This window comes from Tympanuchus pallidicinctus, unplaced genomic scaffold, assembly GCF_026119805.1.
Source record: "Tympanuchus pallidicinctus isolate F22 unplaced genomic scaffold, pur_lepc_1.0 scaffold59, whole genome shotgun sequence".
NCBI lineage: Eukaryota > Metazoa > Chordata > Aves > Galliformes > Phasianidae > Tympanuchus > Tympanuchus pallidicinctus.
This window is the reverse complement of record NW_026294779.1, coordinates 317,663-342,576: the sequence shown is the minus strand read 5'-3', so window position 1 is coordinate 342,576 and position 24,914 is coordinate 317,663. Positions and strand designations below refer to the sequence as shown.

General features: G+C 63.4%; 4 protein-coding genes and 3 long non-coding RNA genes across 10 annotated transcripts; 2 read left to right on the top strand and 5 right to left on the bottom strand.

Annotated features, from left to right (window-relative positions):
- Positions 1 to 376: 376 nt before the first annotated feature.
- On the bottom strand, positions 377 to 2,378 carry LOC128092033 (mucosal pentraxin-like). The gene is made up of 4 exons (XM_052705476.1): positions 2,270 to 2,378; positions 1,996 to 2,095; positions 1,748 to 1,917; positions 377 to 1,099 (listed from the first exon to the last, which is right to left on the bottom strand). The coding sequence occupies exons 1-4, from the start codon at positions 2,334 to 2,336 to the stop codon at positions 504 to 506; spliced, it is 933 nt and encodes a 310-aa protein (XP_052561436.1). The 5' UTR covers positions 2,337 to 2,378; the 3' UTR covers positions 377 to 503.
- On the top strand, positions 1,723 to 2,775 carry LOC128092036 (uncharacterized). 3 transcript variants are annotated; one of them, XR_008211614.1, is made up of 3 exons: positions 1,723 to 1,820; positions 2,350 to 2,463; positions 2,671 to 2,775. It is a non-coding gene; the product is annotated as an uncharacterized LOC128092036 (long non-coding RNA). The 3 variants fall into 3 exon arrangements; XR_008211613.1 differs by having other exon boundaries at positions 1,725 to 1,820; positions 2,252 to 2,463; XR_008211615.1 differs by having other exon boundaries at positions 1,762 to 1,820; positions 2,203 to 2,463.
- On the bottom strand, positions 2,637 to 4,076 carry LOC128092034 (serum amyloid P-component-like). Its single transcript, XM_052705477.1, has 2 exons — positions 4,010 to 4,076; positions 2,637 to 3,486 (listed from the first exon to the last, which is right to left on the bottom strand). Exons 1-2 carry the CDS (start codon positions 4,071 to 4,073, stop codon positions 2,867 to 2,869), a joined length of 684 nt encoding a protein of 227 aa, XP_052561437.1. The 5' UTR covers positions 4,074 to 4,076; the 3' UTR covers positions 2,637 to 2,866.
- A 929-nt stretch (positions 4,077 to 5,005) lies between these two features.
- On the bottom strand, positions 5,006 to 7,067 carry LOC128092032 (atypical chemokine receptor 1-like). The gene is made up of 2 exons (XM_052705475.1): positions 6,702 to 7,067; positions 5,006 to 6,162 (listed from the first exon to the last, which is right to left on the bottom strand). Exons 1-2 carry the CDS (start codon positions 6,720 to 6,722, stop codon positions 5,248 to 5,250), a joined length of 936 nt encoding a protein of 311 aa, XP_052561435.1. The 5' UTR covers positions 6,723 to 7,067; the 3' UTR covers positions 5,006 to 5,247.
- Positions 7,068 to 7,196: 129 nt separating this feature from the next.
- LOC128092037 (uncharacterized) lies at positions 7,197 to 8,737 on the bottom strand. Its single transcript, XR_008211616.1, has 2 exons — positions 8,046 to 8,737; positions 7,197 to 7,933 (listed from the first exon to the last, which is right to left on the bottom strand). It is a non-coding gene; the product is annotated as an uncharacterized LOC128092037 (long non-coding RNA).
- A 617-nt stretch (positions 8,738 to 9,354) lies between these two features.
- Positions 9,355 to 22,494, bottom strand: CADM3 (cell adhesion molecule 3). 2 transcript variants are annotated; one of them, XM_052705473.1, is made up of 11 exons: positions 22,412 to 22,494; positions 14,274 to 14,414; positions 13,999 to 14,151; positions 13,550 to 13,687; positions 13,181 to 13,351; positions 12,701 to 12,791; positions 12,362 to 12,531; positions 10,621 to 10,746; positions 10,298 to 10,366; positions 9,874 to 10,007; positions 9,355 to 9,804 (listed from the first exon to the last, which is right to left on the bottom strand). In XM_052705473.1, exons 1-10 carry the CDS (start codon positions 22,488 to 22,490, stop codon positions 9,889 to 9,891), a joined length of 1,257 nt encoding a protein of 418 aa, XP_052561433.1. In that variant the 5' UTR covers positions 22,491 to 22,494; the 3' UTR covers positions 9,355 to 9,804; positions 9,874 to 9,888. The 2 variants fall into 2 exon arrangements, with proteins under 2 accessions (XP_052561433.1, XP_052561434.1); XM_052705474.1 differs by lacking the exon at positions 10,298 to 10,366 and having other exon boundaries at positions 9,355 to 10,007.
- LOC128092038 (uncharacterized) lies at positions 14,408 to 15,926 on the top strand. Its single transcript, XR_008211617.1, has 3 exons — positions 14,408 to 14,786; positions 14,892 to 15,042; positions 15,178 to 15,926. It is a non-coding gene; the product is annotated as an uncharacterized LOC128092038 (long non-coding RNA).
- Positions 22,495 to 24,914: the final 2,420 nt, after the last annotated feature.

Here is a 24,914-nt window from a genome sequence, read left to right as displayed (position 1 = left end):
GGGTTTCCATGGACTGGGGACAAGGAGGGACCCCAAAGTGGGGGGATAAGGGGGTCCCCATGGAGGAGAACAAGGGGAGACCCCGCAGATGGGGATAAGGAGGGACCCCAAAGTGGGGGACAAGTGGGGGCCCCATGGAGGAGAACAGGGGGGAACCCCACAGATGGGGACAAGGAGGGACCCCAAAGTGGGGGATACGGGGGTACCCCATGGAGGGGGACAAGGAGGGACTGCATGGAGAGGTCAAGGGAGGGATCTCAAGATGGGGGACAAGGGGAGACCCCATGGAGGAACACAATGGAGCACCCCACAAAGTTGTTCTCCTCACCCAAAGCCCCCACCCCCAGCACCACAAAATGCACCCAGCGCTGCCTGCTGCTGCTTGTCGATTCCATTCCTTCTTTTATTTGCTGCTATGTGGCTTTGGGGGATGGAGGTCAGGCAGAGGGGACTTGCGGAGGGGGGGGGCACGCGTTAAATGGTGGCAGCGGCGGCCAGGAGCCTTAGGACACGAGGTAAACCTCACCCTCGATCTTATAGGGGAAGTTCCCCCAGCTGAAGATGGGGGTGGCGTAGGGTTCGGTGTAGTCGAGCATTTTCACCTCTGAGTTGCTCAGCCCCACGTCCCACATGTAGACCTCGGAGATCTCCCCCACGAAGGACTGCTGGGCGTCGAAGCCTCCCCCGAAGGCGTCCTGCTTCTGCCCCAGCACCACCACGGCCTCGTCGCCCACCTCGTAGCCCTTCTGCAACCCTTTGCGGGGCCACGGGCGTCCGTTCAGCCAGAAGCGCACGATGCCGGTGGGTGACTCCCAGGTGACGCAGACGAATTCTGACTCCGCGTGGCTCTCGGGGATGGAGAAGGCGACGTGTTTCCCCCCGACGTAGAAGCGGTACTCGGTGGGTTTGAATTTGAGGAGGAGGATTTCGTTGTCTTGAGCTTTGGTGGCGTAGGAGAAGAGGCTGTGGGGCCGCGTGAGGTCGGTGTAGGAGCGCAGGCACACGGTGAAGTTGAGCAGGGGGTGCTCCGGCTGCGCCTGCACCAGCACGTAGGAATTGTTGGACTGTTCGGGGAAGACGAACACTTTGTTCCTCAGGTCTGGGAGAGAGAGGAGAACAAAATGAATGTCCCTCACAGAAGGAAACCACCAGATGTGGAAGCGGCCGCTGTTAGCCGTAGGGGTGGCTGCCAAGCATCTCGAGGTGCAGCCACGCGAGGGCTGGTGAGCCAGGGTGATGTTGGCAAGGGGTGGGGAGCAGCTCCCCTATGAGGACAGGCTGAGGGAGCTGGGCTTGTTCAGCCTGGAGAAAAGAAGGCTGTGGGGTGACCTCATTACAGCCTTTCAGTACCTAAAGGGAGCCTACAGAGGGGAGGGGAATCAACTCTTTGAGAGGGTTGATACGTGTAGGACAAAGGGAAATGGTTTTAAGTTGAGGGAGGGGAGATTGAGGTCGGACATCAGGGGGAAATTCTTTATCCAGAGGGTGGTGAGGTGCTGAACAGCTGCCCAGAGAGGCTGTGATGCCCCGTCCTTGGAGGTGTTCAAGGCCAGGTTGGATGGGGCCCTGGGCAGCCTGGTTTAACATTTAACGTGGAGGTTGGCGGCCCTGCATGTGGCAGGGGGGATTGGAGATTCATCATCCTTGAGGTCCCTTCCAACCCTGGCCATTCTGTGATTCTGTGGTGAGGAGGAACTGAAGGAAGGAGGGCACAGCTGGGAGGACGGGTTGTTCCTTCCCTCCTTACCGTCTGTCCACAGGTTGTAGGTGGCCACGGCGGAGCCCCGGGGGCTGGTGACCTTGCAGGTGTAGATGCCCAGGTGGGTTTTATTTAAGGAGCGGAAGAGGAAGATGTCACTGGGGCCTCTCTGCAGCGGTTCCTGGATCCCGTTCTTCTTCCACACGAACTCCTTGGGGCTGCGTGGGGCTCGGTGTCACCCAGGTGTGGGGTTGCCCGTGGGGCGGCTGCGCTGTGGGGTGGGGGGGCTGCCTTACCCTCTGTCCCCGGTGACCTTGCAGCTCAGCACCAGGCTGTGGTACATAGAGGGCACTTGGGGGGAGCTTTGGATCCGGGCGCTCAGTTTGGCTGCGGCACCTGGACGGAAGGACGGCGCCGGGGTGGGGGGGTTTCATCACCCTGCCAACCCCCCCCTCACAGCCCCACGTCCCCGCGTGTCCCCTTTTGCTGTTGTATCCCCTCAGTGCCACCACCCTGCGTGTCCCCATGTCCGTCCCCCCACCTGCTCCGCAGGGGATCCTTCATCCCTACCGTCTGGGGCAGCGAGGCTGCAGAGCCCCACGAGGAAGAAGAGGAAGTAGAACCGCATTGTCTCCATGTCCCCACCGCAGTGACAGTGGCAGAAGTCCAGGGCGCTTCCCAGAAGAAAGGCACTGCCACCTGACTGCCTCCCTCGACTTCCCCCAGTGAGGACATTGTCCCGTGTGACGCCATGGGGACATCGGGTGAGCGACTTTCGTAATGTCAGCAATGGGCAGGAAGCGTGGGGACCGGCGGCCGTCCCCAGATCCGCGTCACCCCCTCCCGTCCCTGGCGATCCATGTGTCCCCGCGTCCCCAAAACCACCCCCTCCCCTCCCATGGCCAGCAGGATCGACGCGCGCTCCCTTTTGTCATCGTCACCTGGAGTTTTCATGGTTTATTTTGCTGCAGGGGGAGGACGAGGATCCCAGGGCAGGGAAAGGGCCGGCGCTGCGTGCCGTGGGGACTCAGCAGGAGAGGGGCGACCCGGGGCTGGGGGTGTCCCCATCTCTCCGTGCATCACATCCCCGCGGCTGAGCCGAGCGGGCGACGCCGTGCAGAGATGACAGCGAGGATGGAGACAGCGAAGGGGAACAGCTTGGGGGTCTCAGGCCCCCAGCGCCTCACGCAGCCGTGGTTTCACCACCACGTCCCCCTTGGCCTCGTAGTGGAGGCGTCCCCAGGCCAGCAGCGCCGGCGGCAGCCTCAGCGCCAGGTAAGCGGAGCGCATCTTATCGGGGGGCAGCCCCGCGTCCCACAGGTGGACGTCCGCCATCTCCCCCGTGAACGAATTATAGACGTCGAAGCCTCCCCCGAAGGCGTCCTGCTCCTGCCCCAGCATCACCACGGCCTCGTTGCCCACCTCGTAGCCCTTCTGCAACCCTTTGCGGGGCCACGGGCGTCCGTTCAGCCAGAACTCGGCGATGCCGCTGCCCGACTCCCAGCTGGCGCAGACGTGTTCCCACTCCCCGCGGTTCTCGGGGACGCGGAAGGTGACGTATTTCCCCCCGACGTAGAAGCGGTACTCGCCGGGTTTGGGTTTGAAGAGGAGGATTTCGTTGTCTTGAGCTTTGGTGGCGTAGGAGAAGAGGCTGTGGGGCCGCGTGAGGTCGGTGTAGGAGCGCAGGCACACGGTGAAGTTGAGCATGGGGTGCTCCGGCCGCGCCTGCAGCAGCACGTAGGCATCGCTGGGGTCCTTCCGGAACACCAACACCTTTCTGTAAAGGTCTGGGGGGGGACAGAAGGGGGGTGGTGGGCTTTGCGCCTTCCCCCGGTCCCCTGGGGGGCGGCTCTGCCACGTGGTGTCCCTGGTGAGGGGCGTCCCCATGGAATGGTGTCCTTTCCAAGTGGTGGAAGGACGTCGCCATGGAGCCACGTCCTCGTGGAGAGGTGTCCCAGTGAGGGACGTCCCCATGGAGTGACGTCCCCAGTGAGCGATGCCCTGACCGTGCGATGGCTCCAATCAGGTTCCCCACTGAGTGACATCCCTGTGTGTCAACTCCCCACTGAGTGACATCCCCAGTGTCCCCCACCAGAACACATCCCTCTGAGTGGCATCCCCACCGCGTGACATCCCCATGGAGTCACGTCCTCAGTGAATGATGTCCCCACCAAATGATGTCCCAACGTGTGACATCCCCATTGAGTGACGTCCCCATTGAGTGACGTCCCCATTGAGTGACATCCCCATTGAGTGACGTCCCCATTGAGTGACACCCCGGCCCCCTGATGCCCCCCAGTGTCCCCATACCTTCCTGGGCCATGGCAGCGGTGACGGCGCTGAGGACAACCATCCACATCGGCGCGGTGCCCATGGTGCCGCTGCGCTGCTGGGTGCGGACTCGGCGGGTTTATGGGGTGGCTGGGGTGGGAGGGGAGCCCCCGTCCCCCAATCCCATCCGCTGGCACCGATGGAGCTGCGATTTCACGGTGTCACACGGCTGCAGCACTGCAGCACGGGGCCGTCCTGGAGCCGTGCCCAGGGCGCGTGGTGCGGGGTCGGATTTGGGGTCACCCCGCCACGAGGCATCGCCTCAACCCCGACCCTTCTGTCCTCTGAGCGACTCCTTGTGTCCCCTGCTGGTGTCTGTGCACCTTCTGGGGCTTTCTGTGCCCCCTGACCCCCTCTATTTCCCCCCCAGACCCTCTGTCACCGCAGGGCCATCCCTAATGGGGATTTCCAAGCGCTGGCCAAATGCCGAGCTCAATTACTTCCCTTCCTGCTAATTAATCATTAAGCATCCCCCCCCCCCTTATTCGGAGCCCCAGGAGCAGTTCCTCCTGCTTCCACCCCACACCCTCCATGGGAACGGGACCGGAGATGATAATGGGGTGGAACGTGGTGCTCCTGGGGATGGGCATCCTGAGGAAGCACTCAGGCGTCCAACGCTGTGCCCCACAGCCAACAAGGGGGGGCTCAGCCCCACAGTGCTCACGGGGGACTCCGTGGGGCAGCAGTGGGGAGTGCCGTGGGGTGGGGGTTCCTGTGGGGGGGGTTTGGGGTGGCAGCGGGGAGCTCCATGGGGTGGCCATGGGGTAGCTATGGAGAGCTCCGTGGGGCAGCCATGGGGCAGCAGTGGGGTGTGAGGATGAGGGCTGGTTTGAGAAAGGAGAGCCCCCCCCTCGCCCCCCTGGGGAATTAAACCAGGCTGTGGGCATCAGGGCTGCAGAGACGTTTATTGTACAGAACCCCCACCCAGGTGGTGGTGGGGTCAGAGTTTGTCGGGGGGGGGGGGTGAATGCCACCTATGGGTGCTGGGGGGGGGGATGACACTGCCACTCGTGGGGTGTTTGAAGGGCACCCATGGGTGCTGAGCAAGAGCATTTGTGGGGTTCGGGGGGAACTGTGCCACCCACAGGGAGCTTAAAGGCCAACGGCACCCATGGGTGCAGGGGAATCAATGGGTGCAGGGGGAGCGATGTGACCCGGGGCCACCGGGGCCACCCGTGGGGGTGTGGGACGGGGCTGTGGGTGCCCTTTTGGGGCGCTCAGCACTCTCCCCCCCCTTTGTGACCGCAGAAGGCACTGAGGAGCAGCACGAGGGGCACGAGGCAGCAGTGAAGCCCCCCCAGCGCCGCGCTCAGCCCCAATGCAAAATCAAAGCTCTCAAAGACGCCGCAGTCGGTCGGCATCGCCCCCACCTCCAGCAGGAGCTCCACCACCATCGCCACCCCGTGGGGAGCCCACAGCACCCAGAACAGCCACCCCACCCCGCTCCCCACCTCCCCCCGCATCCCCCGCAGCGCCGCAGCCGTCAGCAGCGCTGCGGGCAGCAGCAGGAGGACGCAGCAACACACGGCGAGATGCAGCAGATGCGCGGCAGAATCCACGTCCGCGCTGCGATGCAAGCACTGCGTGCTCGGCCCCGTCCCCGCCACGCCACCGCTCAGCGCCGCCGGCACCGCCATCGCCATCGCCGCCACCCACGGCACCACCGCCCTGCACCAACCGCGGCCCCGCAAACCGCAGCACCCGGCGCCCAGCAGCAGCCCCTGTGCCAACACGCTGCCCTGCCGCAGCAGCAGCACAGCCCTGCACGGCCCCTCGCCCGCCTGCCACCCCCAAGCGACGCCCGCAGCCGTCGGCAGCGACGTGACGGCGAACAGCGCGCAGCACGCGGCCAGCTGGGCAGCAAACGTGCGGCCGTGGGGCCAGGAGTGGGGACGCAGGGACAGAGCCAGCAGCAGAGCAGCCGTGGCCACGAAGGAGGTGGCGCTGGTGGCCATCAGGTACGGCGGTGCGGCGCGGTGGAAGAAGGGGCAGTAATGGTTGTGGCACGGCTGTGCGGCCGCAAAGTCCTCGTCGTTGCTGTCTGTGAGGTCGTCCGCGTAGTCTTGGTTGTAGGAGGAGTTGAAGAGGTCCAGGAGGTTCAAGGAGGTTCTGTTTGCTACGATGTCAGGGCTCTGCGAAGCACAGGAGGTGCCGTGTGCCGTGGGGTGCCACTGAGTTGGCCCCTCCGGTGGCCACGTGCCGCCTGTTATCAGGGAGGGACAGCGTGGGGAGCGCTGATATCTCAGGGTGTGGGTTCACCCCAAGTCAAGAAAACCCCATTTTCTTGCTCTCAGTGGTGTTTTCCAGTTCTGGGACTCCCTGCTACGCGCCCGCCTGGGGCTGGGGGACATGGGGTGGTTGGGTGCCCCATGGGGTCAGGGTTGGGTACCCAGTGGGGGTGGGGTTGGGGATCCCATCGGGTTGGGTAACTCTTGGGGTCTGGGTCGGGTATCCAGTGGGATTGGGGACCCCATGGGGTCAGGGTTGAGTATCCAATACTGTTGGGGACCCCGTGGGTTGGATACCCTATGGGGTCAGGGCTGGGTACCCCACAGTGCTGGGGAATTGGGGCGGAAGGGAGGAAGGCGATGGGTGTGAGAGCTGGAAATGGGGTCACCTCCAAAGAGAGGAGTGGAATTTGGGAGAACCCCGCAGGATGGGAAGGACTCACCCCCGGGACGCAGTTGCCCATGGTGTTTCCTCAACGCCTCCGGGCTCAGCAACGGACGCGCAGCGCTGTGTGCACAGTGCTCAGCTCCGCTCTGGCTCTGCTTTGCGGGGCAAAAGGGCTGCAGGGCCGTGATAAAGGCTGCCCCAGCTCCCTGCCTCCCTTTCTCCCTCCCCAGCTCAGCAATTCCCTCCGCCAGGGCTGAAGGAAACGGGCGGCTGCTGCCAGTAAAGGCGCCGAGCAGCGGCGCTGGTAATTTCTGGTGCAGGAAGCAATCATTCCTTGGCAGAACGACTGCAGTTCCTTCGGAATTTTGTTTGGAAGTGCTGCTGGTGCGGGGTGAAATGCGTGCCAGGTTTGCAATCCCCGTCCTTAGGGGCTGGGAATGTGGGGATGGGATGGGGGGCGTCTGGGTGGGTTTGGGGGCTGCGGGAGCTGCGTCCCCCCCTTTCCCTCTCCCCTGGAGGCCACGTGCGGAGGCAGAGATGAGCAGGCGGGTGAAGGTGTGTAATCCAGATATATTTCATAGGATTATTTCTCCGAGATTAGCACAGGATATTAGAAAGGTTATAAAGTAACACCGACGTTCGTTGTCTCCCTTTATGTACATACAAGAACACAGCACAACAACACAGCCCGTCCTCCGCCCCACGGCCGCCCCACGGCGCTCAGAGCTCCGCGCTAATATGGCTTTCGTGGTCTATTGAGAGTTCAGTGCCCCGCGTCCCCGTCCCGGTGCTCTGGTGGCACGCGGTGGCCATGGGGCCAATGCAGCCCTCGTGCTTCGGGAGGGGACACCGGGGATGTGGTGACACTGCAAAGCTCCACTGGGTGCCAGCAGTGAGGGGCACAGTCCCAGTGTCACCTCCTGCAGGACGCCGTGTCCCCAGCTGTGTCCCCATTGCCACCCCTCGCGTGGGGGCTGTCCAACCACGGCCCCACCGCTCCATGGCTGAGTCCTGACCCAAAATCCCCACAGCCCTTTTTTCTGGGGACCCAAATCCCTCCCGGACCTTCAGGACGATCCGAAACCGTGGTGACGTTCGGTGAGATGAAACCGTACTTAAAAACACGGCGCCGCGTTTCGTTGGAAGGAATTGAGCCTATGGAGAGTGGATGGGGAAGACCTTCGGAGAAACCCACGTGCTGTGCGTGCTCTGTGTGTGCAGTGAAGTGAACGGCAGCGTGTCGGCAGCGTGACCTCTGGTGACAACGCTGGGACCAGGGCCAGCATCCTCCTTCCATGGGGAACCATGACCAACATCCTCCCATGGGGACCCATGGCCAACATCCTTCTCCCTTTGGGTCCATGACCAACGTCCTCCTTCTACCAGGACCGTGACCAACATCCTCCTACTGGGACCAGGACCAACGTCCTCCTCCCGTTGGAACCTACAGCCAACATCCTTCTCCCTTTGGGACCCGTGACCAACACCCTCCTCCTGTTGGGACCCATGGCCAACGTCCTCCTCCAAGGAGACGGAAGGGGAGGAATGGCAGTGAGGAACCCACAGGTTTTTCCTCACCAGGGGGTGGCGACGGCTTTGTGCATCCCCCTCCAAGGCACCCGGCGCTCAGCTGATGGAGTGACAGAGCCGTGTGCTGCGGACACATCTCTTGTTCCCACCAAGCCATGGCGGCCCCCGTCCCCATCCACCACTCCGCTCCTCATCGTCTGGGTGGGAGCAGCACTTCCACCCCACGCTCTGTGGTGGAGGAACCCAATTCTTCCTTTACCTCAGAGATGGGGCTGCCCACCCCACTCCATTCCTGCACCAAAGGCTCAGCTCCTCTGGGCACCTCAAAATGTAACGGGGTGCTCCTGCGGGCCCCTCCTATCCAGACCATGCGATGCCAGCACCTGAGGAGGGCTGGCCCTATAGATGTGGGGTTGAGGGGAGCACGGTGACCCCAGCAATGCGATGGAGAGGTTGGAAAAAAGCTTCTTGTTCCCACCTGGCTTGGAAGAGATGTGATTTCTCCCCAGGTTGGAGGTTGGGCAAGTGCCCACCAGACCTCTTTGGAGACCCCAAGCCACCAGGATACAAAACCCAAACGTTTTTGGGCCACCCTTGGAGCCAACGAGGCCTCTTCCAGCTCAGCACCAACCATGGGAAGGGGCCGGGAAGGACAGGGGCAGCCCTGAGGAGCAGCTGGAGCAGGGAACCCACAGATCACATCGCTGCTGGGGTGCAGAGCTGCTGGTCCTGGCGTGCGGCACGGATCGGGCCGACTCCACTGCACCACGAGTCACTCTCAGGACCCAACACACCGTTCTGGAGGCTCCTGGGGGCCACCGAGGAGGTGTTGGCGATGGCCCAGCACTGAACATCTCAATAGATGGTTTGAATTGACGTCTCCAATCTGAGAATTTGCAAACTGGGGCATTTTCGTTCATTTTGTTTTCTTTTTCCCCCCCTCGATTTGCCCCCCACAAACCCTGCCCTCTCCCCCCTTCCCACTGGATGGGAACGGGGGCGGCCGCGGTGCCCGGCAGCTCCCAGCATCTCCGGAGGCTTCGGCAGTTCCCACCCTGGAATCTCAGCCCCTTCACACACCGCCGGCACCAGGGCAGCTCGCCTCCCCAGCAGACGCTGTCGGATGAGGACCAGCAAGGATAAAATCAGGGCAGGGATGCGGGGGGGTCCACAGCAAACCCCATCCCTACGGACCGGGGACGACGGGGAGGTCCCAGCTCTCGGTGGGAGCACCGACGACGCAGAGCCCGGAGCTGATTTTATCCTCGGGCATCAAAAACGAAAACCCAAAACGGAAGAGAAACGAAAGGAAAAGAGCTACATCGACCCCAGCCCGACACCCCAACCGAGGGCCCAAAGCAAAGAGCAGCCACGAAACCGAAGCAAAGGTCCGAAGGAAGAAGGAACGTCGCTCACTCACTGCTTGGTCTGTGTTTCGCGCGAGCGCCGGGCGCGGGGTTGGAGGTGCAAGCAAGCAAACGGGGCTTTCGCTGTTCGTAGTAACAACGTTTTGTACAAGTTCAACAAGAAGCATCATCACATCTCAGCCGGTCGCTCTCTGCTCTCTGTCCCGCCATCCCTCCGTCCGTCTGTCCATCCGTCCGCCCGTGCCGGGCACGAGAGTAAATCTGTTGGGTTGAGTGGGGTTTGTGGTCTGGTTTCCGTTTCCATCGGGGTTCGCTGGCTCCATTTCTCACCCTCTCCGACGCCCTTTAGATGAAATATTCCTTCTTGTCGTCGCCGCCCGCTTGGCCGCCCTCCGCGTTGATGATGGCCGTGTCGGCATCCGGAGCGTCATCGGAGCCCTTGGCCTCGTGGGTCAGGTAGGTGCCTGTAGGGACAGGGGACAGCGTCACCGACGCGGGATGGGTGGCACAATGGGGCCACCGTGGCTGGGAGAAATCCTTCGGCCTTAGCCTGAAATGGAAGAAACGGGTTTTGCCTGGGGGAAAAACCCCACTGGGGACCGGGCTGCCCGAAGCAGCCGATGCTGTCGGCTCTACAACAACGGCAACGGCCCTCCTGCGTGGTTCTGCCCACCCTGACCCTCCGTCCCTGTTCCCTCGGAAGGTTTTCCTGCAGGAGGAGGAGGCGGGGTGGGGATGGGGGGCTCTTACTCACACATCACCACCTCGGGTGGGTTTTGCTGCGGTCTGGCGGTGATGGTCTCCCCGTGTCTTATGCACACACCTGCCGGGGGGGATGGAAAAGGGGTGGGGAGGCGGAAATGATGGGAGGGGGAGGGAGAGGAGAAAGGGGGAAATGGATCGGTGGGGCGCTGCGGGGCTGAGGGCGCATCGAGGGGAGAGGAGGAGGAATGGAGGTGGGGGATGGAGGTGGAGCTGGGCAGCTCGAGGTCGGCACGGAGCTGAAGAGCGGCCCCTGAACCCAACCTTGGGGGGGCTCCGCTGCCTGTCGCCTCCCTTCGTCCCGCATCCCCGTACCTTTGTGCCTGATCAGGTAATGTCCCAGCACGATGAGGAGGCTGAGCAGGAGGAAGACGATGACGGCCACCACTCCGCCGATGACCGCGTGGTAAGTGCTGGAAGTCGACGGCACCGGACTGGCGTCTGCCCAGGAGATGGAAGGGGGAGAAAGCAGAGAGAGGGGAGGGGATGCTGCGGTTCGCCCCGGCTCCAGCTCAGCGCGGCGCTGAGGAGGCAGAAGGTGGGGAGGAATGGAGCCGGGGTGAAGCAGCGTGGGGGGAAAGCAGTGGTGGTGACCTGGAGATGGGCAAAGCTCTGCCTGCTGTGAGCACCAGCGCTGCACGATGGCTCTGCTGCCACCGGCCCCTGGTGCGCAGTGGGGGCACGGAGCCGCGGCAACTCTCAGAGGGGACGTCGGACAAAGAGAAGGTGGAAAAAACAACGGGGGAAGACGAGGAGAATGGACACGGGGGGGACAGATGGACGGATGTGGGGGCACCAGAGCTGTTCGCACGGCAGCGGCGATGCGATGGGATGGAAGCACAGGGAGGATCGTGTTGTCCCCATGCCACCAAGCAGGGCTCAGAGCCTGGCTGGGCACGTGGCAAAGCGTCCCTAACCCTGCACGGGGCCACCGTCCTCCTGACATCGTCTCCAGCTGAGGAGCAGCGGGTCCATAAAGAGACAGAAATGGAGCGTACGGTACCTTGGATGGGAGCTGGAGTGGAGGATGAAGCGGTGGCCATGGAAGCATGAGAGATGGGCTGGGAAGGGCCTGGCGGAGGGGCTGGAGTGGAGTGAACGTGTGGGGTGGGGAGCTGGGAAGGATCTGGGGAGGACGACAAAAACACAGGGACAGCCATCAGCCCCCGGCAGGGACAGAGCCCAGAGGCTGGGACCCTGGCAGGGGTGGACTTTCCACCACCCCATTTCTCTTCATGCCTCTGGGTCACATCGGGGACACCATTGCAGTGTCCTACCTGCCAGCAGCCCCATGAGGGACCCATGGGACCCTCCTGCGTGGGTCACCCAGCGCTGGGTGCCACCTGTGCTGGCTGGGCCGTAGGGCTGCTCTGGTGATGGTGCCCAAGAGCCCAGTGGCTTTGGGGATTTGAGGATGGGAGAAAGCAATGCCTGGATGCGGCGCTGGGTGGGGAGGTGGGCAATGGAGCGGAGTGGGGGGCGCAGGGCATCCTGGGGGATGGTGGGTGGGCAATGGGTGGGTGCAGGAGTGGGACCCTGCACCAGGGGTGATGGGGGCATGGGGTGGGCAAAGGCAGGGGGCTGCTGAGGATGGATCGTGTGGGGTGGGACGCATCGCTGCCATGCGCTCCTGTCAGCCACAGCCGTTTCAAAGGGGAAGGAGGGGGTTGGGGGCAAGAAAACAAGAGGGGAGGGAAGGGGAAAAGCCAGAGCAGGAGGGGTGCTGGAAGATGGAAAAGTCCAAGGCTGGTGGAGAGCGAGGAGAGGATGAGAGGATGATGGAGAAAAGGAGGATGACCCCAAATCCAGACCTAGAAGCTCAGGAAAAGAGCTACCCCACGAGGCAGGGGGAGACGCAGCGCAGTGGGGCACGGCGACAGCGAGCAGAGCGCGGCCAGGGCAGCAGGAGGCAGCAATGGGAGCTCAGCTCTGCACCCCAACAGCTCGGCGCGGCGCAGGCACCGCCTGGATGCAGCAGGGGATGCTCCAAGCCGTGGGGCCGAAGCCGTGCCCCCACAACGACCCCCTCCCTCCCCCCCTCACCCCACCGCCGTACCGCTGACGTCCAGGTTGTACTTGGCGATGACGCTGCCCATGGAGCTGGTGGCCGTGCAGATGTAGGTGCCGCTGTCGCTCTTGTTGAGGAAGGGGAAGATGAGGATGCTGTCGGAGCTCAGCTGCAGCGGGGCGTCGCTGCCCTCCTTCTCCCATAGGAACTCCTGGGGGCTGCGGGGTGGGATGGGCTCAGGCACCGCTGCGTCGCCCCCACAGCATCGCGGGGGGTGGAGGAGAGGGGCTCAGAGCTGAGACCCCCAGCCCCAGGGAGGGGTAAGCAGCGATTTGGGGCGTGTGGATGCGTGGGAAGGGGGCGGTGGGGAGAGCTGGGGGTCCTTACACGGGGTTGCCTTGCCCATCACACTGCAGCTGCAGCTTCTCTCCTTCCCTTGGGTACTGCGGGTGCGGTTCGATCTTCGCTGTTGGTTTGTCTGGAAGGGGAGCAGTGGGGTGAGAGAGCTGCCCCGTCCCCATAGCTGGCACCCCAAACCCTGCCCCATATCCCCCCCCCACCATCACGCCGGGGGTGCGGTGTGAGAGCGTCCACGGGTGATCAGCTCCCACATCCCCCATCCTGCCCCCGAGGTGGGACTGGGGGAGATGGAGACAAGAGGGGCACGGGATGATGGGGACAGGGAGGTCCCAGGGGGGCAGGGATGGGCAGGGGAGGCGACACCGCGCAGCATCCCCCACATCGGACCCACATTGGTGCGGACACAGGGCCACGTGCGATGACTGCGAGGTCCCCCCCCGCCTCTCCCACCTCTCCTTGGCCCCATCCCCTTCCCCAGGTGGCCTCCGGTCCCTTCACGCCACGTACAGTGGACCTGCAGCTTCTGTGTGGTTGACCTCTCGGAGTTCTGCAAGGACTCGTGGTCCACGGTGCAGGTAACCTCGGCGTCGTTGTCCTCCTTGGTGACCCGGAATTCCACCCGGCTGCTGACGGTGAAGGTCTTCCCATTGGAGTCCTCCACCACCTCGGTGCCCTCAGCTGTGGGGACAGGGGGGTGTTGGGGGGTGACGCTCACAACGTCCCCACAGAGGGTTGGGGCCGATGCTGAGCAGAGGACGCCCAGCCACATCCCATCGTTGGCAGGAGAGTGGGATGGGGCAGCTGGGGTGGTCCGGCGCTGGGCAAACCTCAGTACCCCACGGTGCCCCCACGGTGCCCCCAGCCCCCATCACCCACCCTTCAGCTCTTTGTTGCCCTTCTTCCACCGGAGCTGCGCTGCAGGTTTGCTGCCGGAGGATCGGCACGTGAGCCGGGCGATTTTCTCCTCGTCGATGGGCTGCTCGTGGCCAAAGATTTGGGGTTTCTGAGGGATTCCTGGGAGAGGAAGAGGTGAGAAAGACAACGACCCGTTAGCTCTGCGTGTGCTGCTGTCTGGAGGTGAAGAAACACGAGACGGGTTGAAGGTTGGACTCCATGACCCCGGGGGTCTTTTCCAACCCCAATGATTCCATGGGTGGGAACGGGTTGACGGTTGGCCTCGATGGCTCTTCTCCAACCTTAATGATTCGATGGCGAGGATGCGTTACAGGGCGGGGATGTGGGATAGAAGAGCTAAAAGGCCACGTGGGGGGCATCCTGCGCACGGGGCGGACGCGGAGAGGAGGTCGGTGGGGGCCTTTGCTCACCCAGCACGGTGACGAGGGCCTTGGCGGTCCGCACGGGCATGGTGAAGATGGAGCAGGTGTATTCCCCCTCATCCGACAGCACCACGTCGCTGATGCTGATGGTCAGCTCGTTGGGTGTGGACCTCTCCAGCTGGATCCTGTTGTCTCGTAGGGCTGGGGGACGACAAGGGGACGACAAGGGGTGAGCGAAAACGCCGCCGCGCTCCCCGTAGGTGGGGATGGACGACCAGCTTCGCCCCCAATCCACCTCCCCTCTGCCCGCCCTGCGCACACACCTCGTTTCTCCCCAAAGTAGAGGGTCTGCTGGGCAGGGTTGGACCACTGCAGCGAGGAGTCATCGGGGTCCTCCACCTGGCACTTGAGCACCACTGTGCCACCAGCCACCACCGTCTCATCCGACGTCGTGGGTTGGCTCACTGCACGCAAGAGAGCAGAGCTCAGGGAGGGCGCCTCGGGCTCTCACCCCCCAAATTTGGGCCCCGTATCCATCCTACGGGCTCCTGGGCTCCGCACATCCCTCCCAACCCCCGTTTCCTTCGCGCAGACATCGCCGCCAAGCAGCCCAAGGGCAGAGAGGAGCAGCAGGAGGATCAGATAACCCCAGCTGCCCCAAGGACGGCTATTTTGGGACGGCCGCCGCTCCGTGCTGCCCCACGGGGAAGGGAGATGTCAGCTTGCCCAGCCTGGAGGTCGGACGCAACCTCCATCCCATGCTGGATGTGGGGCTCTGTGGAACGTTGTCTTACATCTCAGCACTCGTATTTAGGGCTCAACCTCAAGGCTGCCCTGTGAGCAATCCTCATTTCACGGCCCCATTTCCCCGTGCGATTCTCCCTGGCTGGGAGCAGCTCCCCTTAGCAGAAGCAGACTGAATTTCTCCATTTTCTGCCCAGAACGACAGAGGGAAATGTTTTCTTCTGCTGATGTTGTAAATTCCACAAAGCCGTCGCAGGAAGGGACAGAAAGGGCCGAGCAGGGCAGGGGGACGAGGGCGCCGAGCTTCCCAGGCTGGTGTCGAGCTGACGGCTCTGTGGTTGGACACAGGTTGGTGCTTGGGCTGAATGACTTCTCTTTTCCAACCACAGCGACCCCATAAGTGGGCACAGAGGAGGGGGGCCGATGGTTGGACTGGAGGATCTTAGTGGTCTTTTCCAACCTTAACGACGCAATGAACTCCAGGCTGGAAAGCGCGTGAATCCCACAGCAGCTTCGGAACACACGAGAACTTCAATACTGCAAAGACACCAAATCTGGATGGAAAACCATTGCCAGGGTTCAAGGCTCCGTCCCTGGGTTGCTGATGCTCCTACATCACAGTGATGGAACTCCGCTCCTCTGCACTCGCTGGGGTTTTCAGCTGCTGAAGGGCCTCTGCTTCCCACCTCCATCCTCGTGGGCCTTTATTGGTGCCGCCGCTCGTCCTCCCTCCATCTGCAGCCAGTTTGGCTCCAGCTCACTCGAGCGCAGTCCTCAGGAGGTTCTCCAGCCCCAACCCTGGGGATACGGCCTGGGACAGCAGCAGTGCTGCTCCTCTGGGCAGGGTGATGGCAGTCGGCTTGTTTTAATTTGTTCATTAAGGGATTAGGCCGCTCCAAGCCGCTGTTATCCAAACTCAAAGCACTCCGACTCCCATCGAGGACGGGGCGCAGCGCCCACACAGCAGACTACAGACCCAGCCTTTCAATTAACGCAATTACCATCACCTGCCACAGCGCCGGCCTCATTAAGGAATTAACCTGGGGAGGGGATCGACTGCAGCACGAGGGCGCGGGGTCACCGCCATCCCCGTGACGACACCAGGGGTCACCGCCACGCTTTGCCCCCGGGGAGCAACAGCAGAGCCCCGCTGCTCCTCCCCTGCACCCCAACCTCGGGACCCCTGTCCTGAGCACCGGATCCCCCTTTGGATTTCCATAGGCTGCCCCGGGGGGGGGGGGCTCCCCCGCCGCCCCACGTCCCCAATCGCCTCCGCACCGACAGCTCGGCGCAGCAGGCGGCCACGGCTTCGTTAAAACCCGGCACGGCTGCAACCCGTCGGGCCTTTGACAGAACAGGGACAGCGACGCCGCGGGGACCCGCGAGCTTCTCCCCCTCCCGATCCAAAGCAATGGGGACAAAGCCTCGTCCCCGCCCCTCAGCTCCGCCATCCCTGGGAGCGCAGCACGGGGACACCGAGCGCCAGGAGGACGCTGAAATCGCACCCGAATCCGGCAGCTCTCAGCGCAGCGCGTCTCCACCCCGACAGCTGCAAGCGTTCCGCGCCGGGTCCCAACAGCTTCCCCCCCCCCCCCAAAAAAAAATCCCGGTCCGATTTTGGGGGTGGCAAAAACGCACGGATGCGACGTCGCCCATTCGCCCCGCGCCGCCCATCACCGGCACGGCGCTCTGCGCTCCTCTCGCACGTCTCCAGGAGGGGGAAGCAGATCCTCAGCTCCACGTTCCTCCTCCGCCCGACCGCGGTGGTGGGAGACGCAGTTTTGCGGCAATGAAGGCATCCCGACAGCCGGATGGGACCCTCGGGGGGGAGAAGGCAGCCCGGCTGCGCCCCCAGAGCACCAAAACCCAGAGAAACGCTCCAGGAAATAATAATAATAATAATAATAATAATCAGTGCTTCGTTAATGAAACCTCTGCACTTCTGCAGGGCGCTGCCATCCCGGCTACGAGCGGCAAAAGCAGCGTCCCCACCTCTCTTAGCTCCCCCAAAATCCATCCCAAACCGCTCAGCTCCGACATCTGCCGCTCAGGTCGTTTGGAGCCGAGCGCGAATCCACAGCCTGGGATGCCCGCAGCCCGGCTTCCAGGCTGCTCCACACACTCCAGCTTTTGTGATGGGAGGAGGAAAAGCTGCCCTGGTTTCGACGCATCTGCTCGGCGCCGCTCCTCCTCCTCCTCCTCCTCGCAGCCTTCCTCCTGCACCAGGGCCTTCGCTGAGGGCCGCCCCCATCCCCGCTCGTTCCGCGGTGCCGCCGCCGACCCCGTTTGCTCCACGCACGGCCTCAGCGCCGTCCCGCACCGCCCGCTGCTGTTCGACCGGCAGCGACGCTCCGACGGCCCGCAACCGACGTGGGGCTCCGCGCCGTGCGGGCAGCGGGAGGGGAGGAAGCAGATGGAGCTCCGGGCTCAGAGCGGTGCCGGCAGTTTCGGACCGTCCCCACGGGCTGCCGCAGGGGCTCTGGCACGCGGGTGCTTTGGGAAGGCTCCCAAGTTCTGCTTCGCAGCGAAGGGGACCGGATCCATCCCAGTTTGCATCTCTTGGTGCCAAAATGTCCCTCTGGCAGCTTCCTTCCCATCCCAGCCTCGCACGGAGCAACGGATTCAACGGAACGTCCATTGGAATGGAGGCAAACAGCCCCGGACAGGCAGCTCGGAACGCATAGACGGAGCTGCGCACGATTCCCAGCTCTGCAGCGGGTGAGTCCTCGCGGCGCAGGGTGAGCTCCAGCGGCGGCACGGAGGCAGAGGTGAGCAAACCCAGCGTCCCCACGAGCGCCCGCAGAGCCACAGCGCCCTCAAGCGCGACCTGAACCAACCTGACCTCAAACGCCGCGATTTTTATCCTTCCTCCGAAGGCAGACGCGCAGAACTCGGCTTCCAGGAAAGGGCAAAGCAAAGGAGAGCCCAAATCCCCACAGGTGGAAGCTCGGAGTTTGGCAGGGCTGCTCGCGGCGCTGAGAGCGGCAGGGCAGAGCCGGGTCGTGCTGTGGGCACCGCGGGGCCCCTGTGCTGCGGTGGGGAGGTGGGAGCTGTTGGCCACGTGTGACATCAGGTCAAGGTTAAGAAGCTGAAACGCATCCACAGATCGATGCGGGAGCAGCTGAAGAGGAGAGCAGCTGGAGCTGTGGGACCGCAGGAGGCTCCTCTCATCGTCACCCCACGGCACCAGGGCTCTTCCTGTGGGTCAGCAGCCCAACCTGCCCCACAGCCCCACAGTTTGATGTAGGCTCTGGGACAACGTGGTCCCCACGGTGACGGCTGTTCCATGGGTCACCTCAGCAGCCCCCTCCCCATTTTTGCACACAACGGACCGCAGGCTGGGTTGGAAGCAGCCCTAACAGCTCCTGCCCCACAGCTGGCCCCAAGCTCTGCCCAAATGGACCTCGTGGGCTTCCAACAAAGCACCCTTCTCTTCTTCCCCATTTCCAACTGAATTTCCCCCCTCAGAACACTCCACTGGAAGGATCCCACCGCCCCCCCCAGCCTCCCACAACCCCCATTCCGCCCCATACCTGGGGAGGGGTGACCCCCCCCCCCTCTCCCCCCAGGGGTTCTCCTTCCCATTTACCAACAAACAGCCAAAAACCACTCGGCCCGAGGGGCAGGAGCTAAAAAACAACGCTCCCATCTCCGACCGTCGCCAAGGAAACGAGCTCTTTGCTTTGACAGTTCTGTTTTAAGGATCTCTGCTGCCCAGCGAGCGCAGTGCCGCGGCGCCGGGATCCGAGCAGCGCAGCATCGCTGACCCCCGGAGCTTCTGCCTCTGCCAGACGGATCTGTGGGGCTGCAGTGCCCCCACGGGGTCCCACACTGCGCTGCTCCGAAAGCACAGTGAGAAACGCGCTGCCCCCTGGGCGAGGAAAGGCAGCGGGGAGCCGCTGCTCGCCGTCCCCATCCTGGGGTGCAGCGTTGAAGCAGAGACCCTGAGATGGGGCTGGGTGTGGGGGTGCAAAGGGAGGCAAGGAGACGGGGGTCCCACGGAGCCGATGCCCACACAGGGGGCACCGCTCTCCCCATTGCACCCCCCTGATCGCACCGTGCCCTACGAGCACCGCAGGTCCTGCAGCACCACCTCCAACGCTCCCTCTTGGGGTCGTCGCTTTCCTGCCAGGACCCGGATGGCTGCGTGCTGCTCCGCGTCGGGGTAAAACCAGGTTAGAAGCAAACCCAGCACAAACAAACAGCAGCGTGAGCCTTAATGCACATTCCTCCATCTGGCAGAGGGCCGTGCCAGCACCAGGGGACTCCCAGATGTAACCACCCCCATCCCTCCAACACCCCTGGAGAGGCGAGAACACGAGTAGGGAATCCTGGGCAGCCGTCCCTTCCTTCCTCCTGCATCCCTTCCAAAGGGGTTTGGGATGGAGATGCTCCAAACACGGCACCCTGGGTCGCCCCTCCAGGACATCCAACCCTACACAGATGCACCCCCACCCCACTCCACGCTTTGGACAGTGCCAAAAACAGAGGGATTACGGCATCCCCTCACTGTCTGGCAATGCAGCAGAGCAGCTCTGCAGCCTTTAATCCCGGGCCATTGTCTCCAAACCCGCTGAGCGCTGCCTTTTCCCCTCCGCTCGGATGCTCTGCTATGGGTGGTTGGGTTCCACTCATCTCCCAGCCTCAGGGAACCATCCGTAACGGGGTGCCAGGAGTTGTTCAGCTCCCACTTTGGGAAGGGATGGGGGGCATCCGTGAACACACCAGGGAACGGCGCTGCCACACCGAGGGACCCCTCCGAGTGCTGGAGCACTCAGCGACGGGGCTCCGTCCCCATCCACGCATCCCTGGGGTCCCATATGGGATGCCAACACCTCCACCCTCCTGCTGTCCCATCTCCAGGGTCATCCCGGTGAGCACAGCGTTGACATCCGTCCCTAAAAGAGCCGGGACCCGCAGCCACCAAACCGAGGGGCGCCAACAGCCGCCGTGCGTCCCAGGGTGGAAAAACCCCAAGCCTGGCGTTGGCACACAGCATCTCCCACGGGCCTTGTGCAAACAAAGGCTCACACAGCTCCAGGGAGAGGAATGACTGCGGGGGAGAATTCAGCCCAGGCCCGCAGGGCAGCGATGTGCAGAGCAGCCCCGATGGGAGATCCATGCGGGAGCGGCGGCTGCGGTGCGAGGTCGGGTTTGGGGGTCGTTATTTGTGCGTCGGGGAACGGAGAGCTGGGAGAGAAATCCTGCAGTGTCATCAGCCCCAAAAGCTCCGGATTGCAGGGGATCTCAACCCCGCTGAGGCTCTGGCTCAGCCCCATCGAAGCTCCCCCTCGGCCCCCCCTGCATCACCAACGACGGGAGGCTTCCGATGCTTCCACGCAATCATTGTTTGGGTTCTCATGGGATGAGAACGGAGCCGTTGGCCCCCCCAGCTCCCCCCCCCCCACAGCAGTGATGCTGCAGGTGGCAGCCACCCCCCGCAGCCCAGGGACCACATGGGGGCTTAACTCCATCAGGGCTCCCGCTCGGCCCCAATCATCGCCCCATGCACGACACCGGGATGAAGCCGTGCCCCATTTGGGGTCTCATGCGATGGAACGGAGCCACAAATCCCCCTCCCCCTTTGACCCCTCCATGGTGATGCTGCAGGTGACAGCCACCCCCCCTCAGCCCAGGGACCCCATGGGACCTCAGCCCCCAATCATCCCCAACACCGGGATGAAGCCCCAACAATTTGCTTTGGGGTCTCATGCGATGGGAAAGGAGCCACAGACACCCCCCCCCCCAACCCCCCCATGATGATGCTGCAGGTGACAGCCACCCCCTACGGCCCAGGGACAGCAGTGGGGACACAACATGGACCCCCCCCCCCTCATCCCCCTCCCACCTCCCCAAAGACGCAGCAGCAGCGACTGCACCCAACATGGGGATCAAAAACACCCCTCCCCCCCCCCCCCAAAGCGCAGCCTGGCTCCAAAACAAAGGGGGGGGGGGAATAAAAACCAAACAAACCCCCCCTCCGTGACCCCAGACGTCGCTCTCCTCATTGCCAACGGGGGCCAACAGCCTTTGTGTGAGGGCACCCCTGGGATGCGCGGATTCCATCACAGCGCACAGCGGCCATCCCTGCTGATGCCTCCCCCCAAAACTGATCCCATCCCCCCCCCTCCAATCCCTAAATGAGAGAGGGGGGGGTCCCCATCTTTAAGAACGGGGGAGATCTGCCCCACCCATGGGGTGTCATTGTCATCCCTCCCCCATCCCCAAAAGCAGAGGGGTGACATTGCCATCCTGCCCACCCCACAGCGGTGTTATTGTCCCCCCCCCCCCCCCCCAAAATGTCCACCAGTGGGTGCCACCATCATCCCATCCCCCCCCCCCCCCCCCATCCAAGGTCCCCTTCCCCCCCCAATAGCCACAGAGATGTCACCGCTGTCACTGTGCCCTTTGAATGGAGCTGCCATCGTCGTGCCCCCATCCTCCCCCCCACCCAAACTCTGAGCGTCTCACCACCACCCTCTGTCCCCAGAGGTTGCCACCATCACCCCCCATCAGGGCGGGGGGGGGGGGGGGGGGGACGGGACGGGACGACACACCATCATTTGTCCCCCCCCCCTCCATCTGCAGATGTCACTGCTATCATTTCAGGGCTGCCAATATGGTCCCCCCCCCCCCTCCAAACACAGCCCATATAAGTGTCACCATCAGCCCCCTCCCCCCCCATCTCCAGAGGATGTCACCATTATCGCCCCTCCCCACCCCACGGGAAGGGGGGGGGGGGGGGGGGTGTCACCATCATCTGTGTCCCCCCTCCCCCAGAAGATGCCATCACCATCACCCCCCACCCCATAGGAGCATCAATATCGCCACCTCCCCCCCAGCCACCCCCCCACATAGGAGTGTCACCATCATTCTACAAACTCCCCCCCCCCCCTCAGTTCCTATACGACGCCTCCACCACCCCCCACCCCACGGCGGTCACCATCTTCTGCTCCCCCCCCCCCCAGAAGATGCCATCACCCCCCACCCCATAGGAGCATCAATATTCCCACCTCCCCCCAACCCCCCTCCATACAGTGTCACCATCATTCTACCAACCCCCCCAATTTCCAGACGATGCCACCACCATCACCCCCCCACCATCATCTCCCCCCCCCCTCCATCCCCAGACGATGCCAAAATCACCCCCCCCATAAACACACACACAGGAGGTGGGGGGGGGGTCCTCCATCACCCCCAGACGATGTCACCCCTAAAGGCGGCGGGGGGGCAGGAGGGGGGGGAGGACGAAGGGGGGGGGGTCCACCCCGCCGTGCCCCCCCCCTCCACCCCCCCGCAGCCCCACCCGCCCCGGGAGGGGCTGTCTGGAACCTTCCGCCGCCCCGGCCCCGCCCCGGGCGGTACGCGGTGATGGAGATGGGGGGGTTAAAAGAGGAGGGGGGGGGGGGGGTTAACGGACAGCACCGTGCGGCAGCACCGTGACCTTGAGCCCCCCCTTTACCCCCCCCCCCGGCCCTATGGGGCAGCACCGGCGCTCCCGCGGGTGGCGGGGCTGTTTGTGGGGCGGGGCTGTGGGGCGGAGCGCACCTGCGGGGCTGACCCATATAACGGAATGGTTCCGTTATTCCTCCCCCCCCCCCCCCCCCCCCCCCCTCAATACCCCCCCCTCCCAGCCTTCCTCCCTCCCCAACCCATAGAGCCCCCACAGAGCTTCCATCACCAACACCCCCCCCCCTTTAAATCCCCCCCCACTCACCATCTCGGGACAGATTCCCCTCGGCAGCTCCGAGGATGAGCAGCAGGACGATGCCGATGGGGGGGGCGGTGGGCGGCATAGCGGGGGGGGGGATAAAAAAATCCCGCACCGACCCGGAGCGCAGCGCTCAGCACCACCCGCACCGGGCGCTGCTCGCGGACTGGCGGCGGTGCGGCACCGCGCGGCTTAAATAGAGCGCAGGGAGAAACCATTCGGCCCCGCCGGGGGGGGGGTTGGAAGTTGGGGGGGGGGGGGGGGGGTGATGTATGTGTGTGTGTGTGTGAGCCCCCCCACCCCCAAATCACCTCCCCGCTCTACGGGTAAACGCGACCGTGCTGGAAGGGCTGCCTCCATCAGCATCACCACCCCCCCCCCCACTGCGATCCGTGGGCTGAAGGTGGGGGGGGGGGGGGTTGGTCCCAGGGTGAGGGGGGGGATCTGATATAGGGATGGTCCTGGTGCTGGTGCTGATGCTGGGTCTGATCCTGGTCCTGGTTCTGGTTCTGATCCGGGTCCTGGTGCTGAGCCTTGGTCTGATCCTGGTCCCGGTCCCAGTCCTGGTTCTGATTCTGATTTGGATCCTGCTCTTGGTTCTGGTTCTGGTTCTGATCTGAGACCTGATGCTGATTCTGAATCTGATCCTCATTCTGATCCCGGTTCTGATTCTGTTCCTGGTCCGATCTGACAGAGTCTTGGCCCATCTGAAGGAATTCCAGTCCCAACCTGAAGAGATGAGGGTCCTGGTCCCGGTCTCAGGGGGTCCCGGTCCCATTCGGAGAGGTTCTGGTCCCATTCTGAGAGGATCTCAGCCCAATCCAAGGGGGTTCTGTAGCTGAGGGGGGGTCTCAGGGCTGAGGGGCCCCCAGCCCCGTTCTGAAGGAGCTCCCAATCCCGATTTCTGTCTGCGAGGATCCCGGTCCAGTTCCTGATCTGGGCTGGTTCTGGATCTGAAGGGATCCCAGGTCTGAGGGGTTCCCAGTCCCGTTTAAGGGGTCCCAGGTCCCAGCACCCCAACACAGCCCCAAATCTCCCACACCTCTCAGCCTCCAGCTGAACCCCCTCCCAACCCTCCCTGGGCCCGGATGCTGTTTTAGGGCCCCCCAACCCCCCCATCGTTGGGGGCACCGGGGCCATGGGTGGTTTTGGGGTTGGTGACCCCCCCCAAGGAGGGGAGAAGGGGGGGGGGGGTGGAGCAGAGCCATAACTGACCTTTTCTTTGGGAATCTCAGCAAAGTGTTGGGATGGATGGAGAGTTTTGTTCTGCTGCTTCTGGGGGGATTGTAGGATTAGGGGCAGAGAACTGGGCTGGGGGGGGGGATAAGAGGGGATGCTGGTGCTACGTGGGGCAGTTTCGCCCCTTTGCGGGACGATCCATGGGGTGCTGTGGTCAGAAGGAGGGTTGAGCTGTGACCCTACGGGGCATCGATCCCACCTCCATCCGGCCCCGCTCCATCCGCACCCATGGGAGCTCAGCCTCAAGACCCGCAAGCGATTCACTTTTGGGGTGAAAAAACCCGATTTCCTACCCCATCTCCTGCAGCCTCTGCCACCCATCTGCGTTACCTCCATCAGAGGGCAAAACCCAGCGCAGCCCTGGAGGAGGAATTCACTCTTTTGGCCATGGTTGGCCCTAAGGGACGGATGGAGCAAAGCTGCACGCTTTCGTGCTGAGCTTTCCTACACCCTGATGCCATCCTGCAGGGCTGCCTCTGAATCATCTCCCCCGTGGGAAGGGGCTGTGGGTGGAACAGCTTTTCTGGTGGTGGTCATGGAGCTGCTCAGCCCAAATCTTCATCCCCTGTTTGGATGCAGCCCTTGGGGTGATGTCCGTCCCCTGGATTTTGGGGATTTTGAGGATGTTGGTCGCCATCACAAACAGCTCTGGGTGCTGTGAGGTGCTGTGGGGTGCTGTGAGGTGCTGTGGGGCGCTGTGAGATGCTGTGGGGCGCTGTGAGATGCTGTGGGGCGCTGTGGGGTGCTGTGGGGCGCTGAGAGGTGCTATAGGAAGCTGTAGGGTGCCATAGGGTACTGGGGGGGGGGGGGGAGGGGGGGGAGCAGTTCATCCCCCAGGAGAAATTCAATATGAGCTCCGGTGGGAGGTTGGGATGGGGCAGAGAAATGGGGGGTTTGGGGTCCTATGGGATGGGGCTTTGGGGGTTGTGGGTGGCTCCAGCCCCATTGGCAGCGCTCAGGGAGGCAGTTTCCTTTGGGGAGGAGGGGTCTCATGTGGCGCTGGGTGTCTTTGATGGCCCCCCCACCCCCTCCTCGTGATGTCTGCCCTGGAGGAGGACGTGGAGCATCGCATCCCTGCTCCTTTATCCCTCTGTCAGTGGAGGTGATGGGGGTCATCCCTGCTCCCCATCCCGGAGGCTGCGCGACTCCAGGCTGCGTTTAGAGCTCGTTCTGCCCCACGCAAAGCAAAGGGGCTTCTCAGAACACCCCTCCACCTCCCCCCCATCCCCAGGGCGGGTGCAGCACCCCAGCTGTGCGCGTGGCTGCCGTG